General features: G+C 41.8%; 2 protein-coding genes across 4 annotated transcripts in view; both read right to left on the reverse strand.

The window, feature by feature from the left end:
- chd3 (chromodomain helicase DNA binding protein 3) overlaps window positions 1-4,387 on the reverse strand; it is a 48,693-nt gene extending 44,306 nt beyond the window's left edge. For 2 of the 3 annotated variants that reach the window (XM_031584621.2, XM_031584620.2), the window contains exons 1-3: window positions 3,521-4,387; window positions 1,083-1,219; window positions 751-927 (exon numbers count right to left, since the gene is read on the reverse strand). In XM_031584621.2, coding sequence (XP_031440481.1) covers window positions 751-927; window positions 1,083-1,219; window positions 3,521-3,686 — 480 coding nt within the window. In that variant the 5' untranslated portion in view covers window positions 3,687-4,387. The remainder of the gene's footprint in view (window positions 1-750; window positions 928-1,082; window positions 1,220-3,520) is intronic. The other variant, XM_031584622.2, reaches the window with a different exon arrangement.
- A 665-nt stretch (window positions 4,388-5,052) lies between these two features.
- Window positions 5,053-9,498, reverse strand: LOC105907155 (cytochrome b5 domain-containing protein 1). The gene is made up of 4 exons (XM_012835432.2): window positions 7,197-9,498; window positions 6,931-7,007; window positions 6,590-6,808; window positions 5,053-5,541 (listed from the first exon to the last, which is right to left on the reverse strand). The coding sequence occupies exons 1-4, from the start codon at window positions 7,315-7,317 to the stop codon at window positions 5,311-5,313; spliced, it is 648 nt and encodes a 215-aa protein (XP_012690886.1). The 5' UTR covers window positions 7,318-9,498; the 3' UTR covers window positions 5,053-5,310.
- Between the last annotated feature and the right edge of the window lie 43 nt (window positions 9,499-9,541).

Here is a 9,541-nt window from a genome sequence, read left to right on the forward strand (position 1 = left end):
GATTTTACAACATGCTGAAATTAATTTTGAAGGTGATGTGATAATACAAGAGGAGTTAAACGCCTGTGGTCAGAAACCCCATGAAAATGTATGAGCAGCATGTACAGCACAACATAGCCAACTATATCATTGCAATACATCAGTTAGCAAATTGGCAACCTTTTATTACTGCTAGCTATGCTGTTGTTGGGAGGACCACTCTGTTAGCTATGTAGCTTGTTAGTTTTGACAAAAACCCTTTAATGTGCATTACATGCTCCACCTCTAGGCTCACTCGCTAAGGGCTATGAAAACCTTGACATTTAGTTACTGGGCTGCTGCTATCACTAATAACTACTTATGGTACGGACATCTGAGAACTTTTAAGTAATTGAACTAAAGATACTGGAAATGCATTGTTTGAGGTACAAAGCACACATAGTCTTTAATCTCTCAAGGGTTAATTGGCCTGGGTACATGTAATCATTGCTTAAAACCTCAATGAATGCAAGTTACTACTGTGTAGGTTATTGTGGCAATTGCCTATGAGCTTATATGGAAAAGAACATCTCTTAGAAGTTATTTTTGACATAAAAGGGAAGTTGATATGAAACAGACTTCAACAGAAATATTGACTACAAAGGACCATTTTTTCCTCTGTCTAGCAGAAAAAAATGGACAGACAATTTGAGTCAGTTATGGCAGATGTTAAGCGCATTTTCTATTATGGCTGCATATGATCCAATGAATGAACATGAACACTTTCCTGACCTTTACAGTTTCCTCGTGGGCACTGTCACCGTCCTCCTTCCTCTTCTTTTTTGTCTTCTTCTCTTTCTTCTCTTTGTGTTTCTTCTTTTTCTTCTTTTCTGCCCCTCCATAATCACTTGCACCGCTGTCTGAGTTTTCCCCATAGTCTCTCTCGGAGTCCCTCTCTACATCACTTTCCTAAAAGAACAGCAAGGAAAGGAAGGAACAGCAAAAAGAGTCAAAGACGTAGGATCTCTCACAGCACTGAGACGTACTAACACACTTCAAACGAACAGTCAAAGCATTTCTGAGTGCACTTAGGAGCAAAGTCAAAGAACACAATCTGAACTTACAATTTTTTTGCGCTTCCTCGCCTTAGCCGCCTTGCCATCCTTGTCCTTCTTTTTTGTCTCCTTCTTTTTCTTAGGGCCTCTTTTCTTTTTCCCAAAGCTGTCTCTGTCTGAAGTGTGCCCCCCTTCTTCGCAGTCGTCTGCAGGGGGGGTGGGGGGTGGGGGTGGACAGAAGAAATGGCAGGGTGAGGCGAAAGTAAGAGGGGGTGTCAGAGGTTGTGGCTGAATCACACTAACAATAATCCCTTTCAACACTGTGAACGATCCACTTAGTCGCTTCCCAGTGCAATTAAGGGCAACAATGATCCAGCCCGTGTGAGCCCCAACTGAAGTGTTGCCACCAAGTGCATTTGTCATCGAGGGCATTGTAGTCTGTTGCACCTCTGACCCCATGCGATCTCTGAGACCTGGCAAGTTAATCCTGAAAATCATAGTGTTGCGTCTGACCTAAATTAAGGCTGACAGCCTATCATACTGTCTCAATTAGTGACAGCAATGTACTGCTAGGAAAACTGAGTAATGAGCTGCGGTTAAGATCAGATACGTACATAAAAAGTGGAACAGGGCATGCCAGAGAACCTTAAAGACAGGGATACAAATAAATGACTGTGGAAAAATATCAGAATATCAACATTTGAGAGGATAGGCAATGGCCTTCTGATCTGCACATACATAGCCTGTAAAGACGACTTTAAAAATGTTTATGACAAATTACTCTGATTATAACAAGACGAAAAACAGCAATATGATCTAAATTCAGCAACCAGAAAAAATTGGTCGATATATTAAATTCTTTAAAAATATATTTAAATCTCAAAGAGATCACTATCCTACTATAACTTGAACTTATGGATTCTTTAAAATTTCCATCTCGTGATTGTATTCAATTTGTGGGCTTTGACGGTTTGAAGTCACTGCGTGTTTACATGGGCAGCAGCCAACGGAGCTGTTTTGTCTGAGGCGAGGAAAAAATCTTAACCCGAAACAATCGCTTGCGGCCGCCATTGTACTTGATAAATTAGTTCGATTTTATTGTCTGCCTTTGTTGGTAAGACGCAGTGCTCGCACGGGCAAAGCTCGTCACATTTCCCCCCGCTCTGCTGCAAAGAGCTGCCAGAGGCGGCAGCAGCACGCACTCGGGGTTCGGTGATTGTGAGGCCGCAAGGCGAAGCTAACCAACGACACGATTCCCTCCCACCGTCTATTCCCACCTGGGACCGACCACCGCACAGACCGCGGGCGGAGGTCGCAGGGGGTTACTAGGGCAGGGAGAGACATGTGCTGATTGAATTGCGCACTTGTTAGACTTTATAGTCGCGCAGAAGGCCATGCTCGATTTCCTTGAAAACAGAAACACCTTTTCCAAACATACCTGTTTATAACAGCCTAAAATAAATGCTGCACTTTTACAATTGACCTACATGAAATAATATAGAAGTTGATAATTCAAGTAGTGGACGTGTTAGTGTTTCGTGAGTACATGGTAGCCTACTGTACGCTACTTTGAATTTAGGCTTGATGGGGCAAGGCAAGGAAAAATAACATTTGTTTAATCAGTATTTTGCAGCCTAGTGATTCACCTGAAATGCGGTTAAATCATTTGATTCTCTGTAATGTTGGTTGTGAGGGAAATAGCCTACCCAATGTCCCCTAATTTAATTGCTTTTCATTTGTCTGCAACTAGGCTACATGCAATATTTAAGCACGTTAATTCGTCCATATTTTGAGCGTTTTAGTGGTTTCTATACGAATACACTAGTTTAGGTGACAAATTTAAACATAACCTATTAATGGCACTGGGTCGAGAAGTGTGCTACTCTCAAAACAAGGCAGCTTCTAGAACTTTTAGGGAGGCATATGTCCTACACCGAACCCATCGCTGTCAGAGTGCGACAGTGGGTAGGGTCAAGTTTATTTACACTCTGTCACAACAGTTCTTCTGTCTCAATCAACCGGTAGTCCAGTCCTTCTACCTCGTAGTGACAATTCGACTCATTCAAACGAAGACTACTGTAGCAAGGGTGCGGGGTCCATGTTTTCTGCTTATCTAGGGTGTAAGGCATAGGCTAATAACCTCCGATGCAGTCCTTGGATATAAGTCAGTATTTCAAGAGAAACGAATGGCAAATCGCATCTATTTCAAAAGCAACAAACATCGAAGAGCAAGAACTTAGAGTAATTATGCAGGAAGGACCAAAGGGTGCCATGTCAAGTTTTGCTAAACTTGGTTTTCAACTCCAAATAAACCCTAAGCTAGCGCCCGTAATTGGGAACTGCAGGAACGAAAGTGACCCGTTGACATATTTGCAAGGTTCTAAACTATGCAATAAGGCTTTGTACGCTTCCTGACAACACTTTTAAAGACTGTTTTGGCTTATGAGAGAATGTGTTTGTATTTTGTATGCGCGCTCCCGAGTCTTTCGCCAGTGTTCCTACTGTACCTGGCGCGGCTAGTGTTGCAGTTTCTCTAGGCGCCGCCGGCGAGTTTATGTCGCTTGCGTTCTCGTCTAGGTCTCCGTCGTCCTCTTCTTCTTCATCAAAATCTCCTCCCTCGGAATTAGCCAACATGCCCTCATCTTCCTCACAGGCGCGTAGAGGAGAGGACATTATATTCCTGTCACCGACCCCGTCCTCGAAATCAAAAAGAGTATTCCTCCCGAATTATGATATTTATTTAATATTCAAATCGACACTCAAAAAAGTGGGGGGCGTTTTGGAATATTTTACACTACAAGGCAGAGAAACAAAGATGGCCGCCCTTATATTTATTTTTTAACAACCCCCCCAATAAGAAAAATCCCCTTACATAAAAAATGGCTGACTATATTATTTCAGAACGCCCCCCTCCTTCTCCTCCTTTCTCTCGCACTCTCTCTCTTTCTCTCTGGCACTCGCTCTCTTCTCTCCCCTCCCTCTCAAAAATATTCACATTGTTACAAAAAAGGGGGTGTATAGCTAGTGTAAGTTGCATTATAACATGTTTATTTTTTCTTCAATCTGTCACGAAGTGAGACTTGCCTGCTGACTGTCTCTCCATCGAGAGTACACGCGGATGGCTCGCGCACTGTGCCTGCACTGCAGCGCGCCACTCAAATCTAACAAATATGGCTACCTTAATATTCTTAAAGGCCCCCACCGTAGTGTAAAATTATTTTAGAGCAAGGGGTTGTATGATGGGAGGTTGAGAAGGGGGTTGGGGAAATCTGCCGCAGCCATGCCCAGACTTACATCAGATTGTATTGCTTAGAAATTAACCGTTTGCGGTGAGGATGAAAGAGGCTTACAGCACATTTTTGTTATGTACTTTACCACATTTTTTTTGGTATATGCCTAAATAAAACATATATTAGTTTTTTCCTTCATCATTTAACAAATGACACATTCCTAGATTTAACACACTACAGTTTGATCTTGCCTGGTCACAGTAGGAGACTGAAACAGCCTGTCACTGCAGTGGCCAAAATGCCAAAGGAAATTGGTTTTGCATAAAATGTTGGTTAACTGTTGCCACCAGGTAAACCATAATTTTAGTAAAAAGAGTTTTGACAAAATAAGGCATAGCCACAGGGATTAAACCATCTCTGCTTCAAAATATTCTGTTACGTGTGGAAGGCAGTGGCCGGATTTTCATTTTTATAAAAGTTTTGTTTTAACAGATGTAGGATTCCAATTAGACTGCATTAGCAGAATATTTTGCTGAATGACATTGCTTGGCCACTGCCTTTCAGATCATATGAATATCATAGACTATACAATGAAATGAAAAGTAACTGGGTTTTTTTGTGGCTAATTTATGCATAACAACTAGAACACTGTAAAAACCAGACTGTCTGACTCAAATGTAATATTGATGCAGCCACGTGAAGACTGGAGAAAATGGCCAACAGCATACAACAGACATACAAATTAGAGTCACATTAAAAAGAGAGGGGGTGCTTTTGAATAACATAAGAAGAATCGCCATGGAAACCAGTTGACTGTATTATTCTGAGGTTTTATTGCACACCATTATTTTCATTTATTTTATTATTTACTCACACCACGCCATTTGATGCTGCAGCAAGACCCTGGGAGATAGCATATGAGAGCAGGAAACTACAATATGGATGCATGTGCGTGTCAAAATAAAACTAAATGTGGCTTTAATCTACTACGGTGACCTGATTTTTATTATGGTAACTTGTTTTCATTTAGTGCACATGGAATATTTCCCTGCTATATAGTCGGTAGGTCAAAATTCAGTGAGGTCATCGTTGAAGTACAGACATATAGACTCGGTGTGAAGGTCATGGTCCATGCGACACTGGTAGAAGTCCTCGTCCTCATCAATGATGCCATTCTCACACAGAGTTTTGGTCATGTCCAGGTTTAAGTGGTTGTGTTTCCAGGTGTAACTGGCTGCATGGGAGTTATAGCGTAAGTAACGCTGTACGATCTCTTCCAGGATCTCCTCTGAGCACACCTGTGAAGGAATAAAACAACTATTGTTCTGATGTGGAATTACCAGCCACTGATTTTAAAGAGGTTTTACTTTTTCAAGATTAGGCAATCTATTTACATCGATAATTTTTTTTTCTGTTTTGTTTTGCTTTTACATCTTTTAAGCAGTGAGTGCACTGCCCTCTGAGATAAAAAATATAAAAGAACAACAACAAAAAAAAAAAAAAGGAATTTGTTTATTCTGATCCAATGAAAATGCTCAGCCCAAAACCATGTGAGGGGAAGGAAAGAAAAAGAGAGGAAAATTAGCAGTGAGCGGGAAAGAGAGAGAAGAAGGAGAGATGGAAAGAGTTAGAAAAGGTGGGGTGGGGGTGAAGGGGGGTGGAGAGACATTGGAAAAACAGAGAGGAATGGACGAAAAAAAGTGAACGTCTTACACTAAGCTTCTGGCCCAAGAGGAATTCACTGATGCCAGATGGGACATTTGGCATGAGCCTGCAACCCCTCATCCCTCCCTCCTCTGTCCCCTGCCACCCCCCACCTCCACCCCCAACACATATACACACACCCGCTGAACTTCTGAGCAGGGCGGGTGGTGACTGCCCCAGGGGGGTGAATTACTGAGACCCAGCTTGGGCACAGTTGTACACCCGGAGGCTCAACATCCCTCTCATTTCCCCGTCATGCTGGACACGGCTCAGAAGAGGAGCACGAGCAGGGAGCAAAGCGGTCACAGAGGGGGGAAAAGATTATAGTCTTTGATATCACAGTGAGAGGCAAGGATGGATAACTGTTGACCCAGTCTGCCCTCTTCAGTGCACTAGGGTGTAGTGCAGGGGGGGGAAATGACAGCTGCAAAAGCATACTTTGCAGTTTTGCACATAAACAATGTGGCCGGCCAGCCAGCTATACATCATGTAATGACTCATACACACACTTAGAGAACTGTGATGGCTCATCGCCCTCAGAAAAGATAGCACTGCGACGAGAAGCTGGCTTGTTTGCAGGCATTGGAGTTTGTGTAAGGCGGGCTGAGAGTGAATCTTCTTCCCAGACTGCAGCTGGCTTACCTCCAATGTCTGTTCCTCGGAGGTGAGGGTGTTGATTATGCGTATCCAGCGAGTCTTGGCAGACAGTAAGCCCACCTCGTAGTAGCTGTCCCGCCACCAAGGCTTCCCAAAATCATTGGCCCAGTCTGTGCGTGGGCAGGGAGGGGGAACGTGAACAAAGCGCCCCCTAGGGGTATAGTATTTGAGGCAGCCTGTCAGTGGGTCAATATGGGTCAGTATCTGCAAATGCAAAGATTTAAACTACATGAATAACATAGCATGACGTTTTACACGAAGCATTTCTATTCATAGCTATAACACAGAAATGGCTTGTTGATTGTTGTGGATGGGTAATCTCTTACATCTTTCTTTTTAGGGTCAAACCAGTGACTGATGTCCTTCCCTGCACATTCAATTATGGGCTTCAAGATAACATCACCTATTACAAATGAATGCAAAGTTATTCGATTTATTATGCAGGCAGACGAAGTTTCTGGTGCCCAAAACCAATGACCTCTAAACTAAGACAAACTATCCTACGCATGCTATTTAACTATAGCATTTACCTAGAAAAATAAATAATTCACAAGTTTTCATCGCATCGCATTTTCATACCAGCTCAACTTACCTTTGAACTCATTCACCAACGGTGTCAAATCATACACTTTACCCAGGTAAGACAGCCATAAATCATCCAATGTGCTGTGCAGAGACACCTCTCTCGGTGTGAAATATTTAGGTCGTTGCATTTGCCAACGAATATTTGAGCTGTCGGGATAAAAATAAATGCAGCGTAAAAGTTAAATGTTTTAAAATTAACTTAAAAGTCACCGAGAAACTATCAGATTGTCGTACGACCTAACTACAGTACTTCGATGGTTTGGCTAGTTAGGATACATTGCATCAGGCTTGCTTATACAATCGTTTCCCCGTTACTGTGGTAACCAAGGTAACTACAACTCAACACACGCAGCCGATAGAGATTAGGCACTGACTGCACTCACCGAAGTCGCGTGGGAGAATTACATTACTTCGCAAATGTATGTACATGTTACAATCCACCGTCCCTTTTACAAATTTGACTCTTACCCTATGCATATAATACGCAGGTCGCATACGAAGAATATGAGGGCTGTTTTAAATCATAATTTCCTAACATTACATAGCATTTATGTAGCCTCTTTTGTTCTTCTGTTTTGTATTTCAATGCAATTGTACATTTCCATGCTCATTTTGAAAGTAATAAACTTTGCACAGAACACAATGCTAGAATAGCCTATTGGTTTTCGTTTTTCCCCAGTTCCTTCAGAAATGCATAACTCAGCCTTCTGTATGCCCAGAAGTATTTTAGACTCAAAACCGCACCCTTTAGTCTCCTCAGTTTAGTAGGGTGGGTGAGATATCTTTCAGAGATGCCAACTGACCAAAAATAGTTTGCAGAATAATTGACATTTCTATTAGGCCCTCACTGCACCCTTCACCGCTACTAGGAAATGTTATAACATTTATATTGACAACACTACAAGACTAAAAACATGAGGCATCTGGCCTTAAGTAAGTTGGTTTGATATAAAAATATGTGTCATTGCGAGCAGAAATGGTTTGTTTAAGGTGTAACCAGGAACAAATGAACACAAGCAAACCATTAGAACATGTGCAGCGTTGCAAGCAATGAAGTACTCACTCCCCATTGTAACCCGAAAGAACACGGAATCAGTCACCAATGTCAACATGCAAACAAAAATGAGTTGAAAGAACACAACAACACCTAATTTCATTATTTTTTTCTTTCATTTTAAATACAATCTGCACATTTCAGGTTCATTTTGGCCAAGACGAAGATACAAAAAAACAAAGAAAAAAAACAAGCCTTTAAACAAAACACAAAAACGGGAGATTCTGTGAGTCACGAATGCCAAGACATCTTTCTTGGAGACCAAAACAGTACGGTAACTTCCATCCCTAAAGAACATCATGAAGGTGTCAACAGATTTACCTTTCCAAATTAATCCTTGCAAACTGGGTTGACACAGGTGCTTTTTAAGTAGTATGTCCATGAAGTTACAGACTGAACGCACAGTTGTAATGTTACTAATGTAAACCCTCTGTTTTTGAGGAGGATTGGGCAAATTTGAAAGTACACCCAATTTGTTTCTGTCTAAACAGAAAGGTAGCAGGTATTTAATTGTCAAGTGTTTAATGGTCACACTGTTCGCCATTAGGTAGAGTTTCCTTCTGAAGGCTTTAAGGAAGTGTCCTATTCAGTTCCAGTTCCTTAATATGTTTCTATACCTTAAAGAGTTGAGTGCTCTGGGAGTGGTTTCATTAAAAGAAAAGAAAAAAGGAGATAAAAGATGGGACATCAAAGCCATGCTTTGAATAAATAGCATGTTAAAACAAAACAAACAAAAAAAAACATAAAGTTGGTACAGTAACTGTTTAGAGAAGTTGAAATGTTAAGTCTGACGTGCGTGAACAGGCATAGTACACATATTATTCAGCTCTGCAATAAATCCTTGAGTCTCAACACGTGGCATCAGCCAAAAACACACGCCACAACTTAAGATCACACAACGGCTCTCAAAACCTTACTTGGCCCATCTATGCTGTCTATGAAAACACTGTTTTTCTGAGTTTCGTAACATGTTAATAATTTCTGATGTTTCTCTTGCTGCGTGGAATCTTACCACCTTTTGGTTCTTCGCTCCTATGCAGAACCCACACAGGCAACTACATATATAGCACAGACGAGCTAAGAAGGCCTGAGAGGCATAAACGAAAGTGCTGTTCATTGTAAGTAACGCAACGCCACTGCACATAAGTGGGAGTGCTTGAGTGGAGTATTCAGATGCAAACAGTAGCAGTAGACCTAGACAGATAGGAGCTAAGCAAGGAAGACAAGGGAGCTGACCGACCCCCCCCCCATCCCACCCCACAACCCAACCCACCCCAAACTAAAATAGGAGGAGCAGG

This window comes from Clupea harengus, chromosome 18 (assembly GCF_900700415.2).
Source record: "Clupea harengus chromosome 18, Ch_v2.0.2, whole genome shotgun sequence".
NCBI classification, from domain to species: domain Eukaryota; kingdom Metazoa; phylum Chordata; class Actinopteri; order Clupeiformes; family Clupeidae; genus Clupea; species Clupea harengus.

Coding starts and splice junctions, on each gene's coding strand:
- LOC105907155 (XM_012835432.2), bottom strand. CDS start 7,317: ATGCAACGACCTAAATATTTCACACCGAGAGAGGTGTCTCTGCACAGC. Junction 7,008..7,196: donor GTTGGTGAATGAGTTCAAAG/GTAAGTTGAGCT, acceptor CATTTGTAATAG/GTGATGTTATCTTGAAGCCC. Junction 6,809..6,930: donor TTGACCCTAAAAAGAAAGAT/GTAAGAGATTAC, acceptor TTGCATTTGCAG/ATACTGACCCATATTGACCC.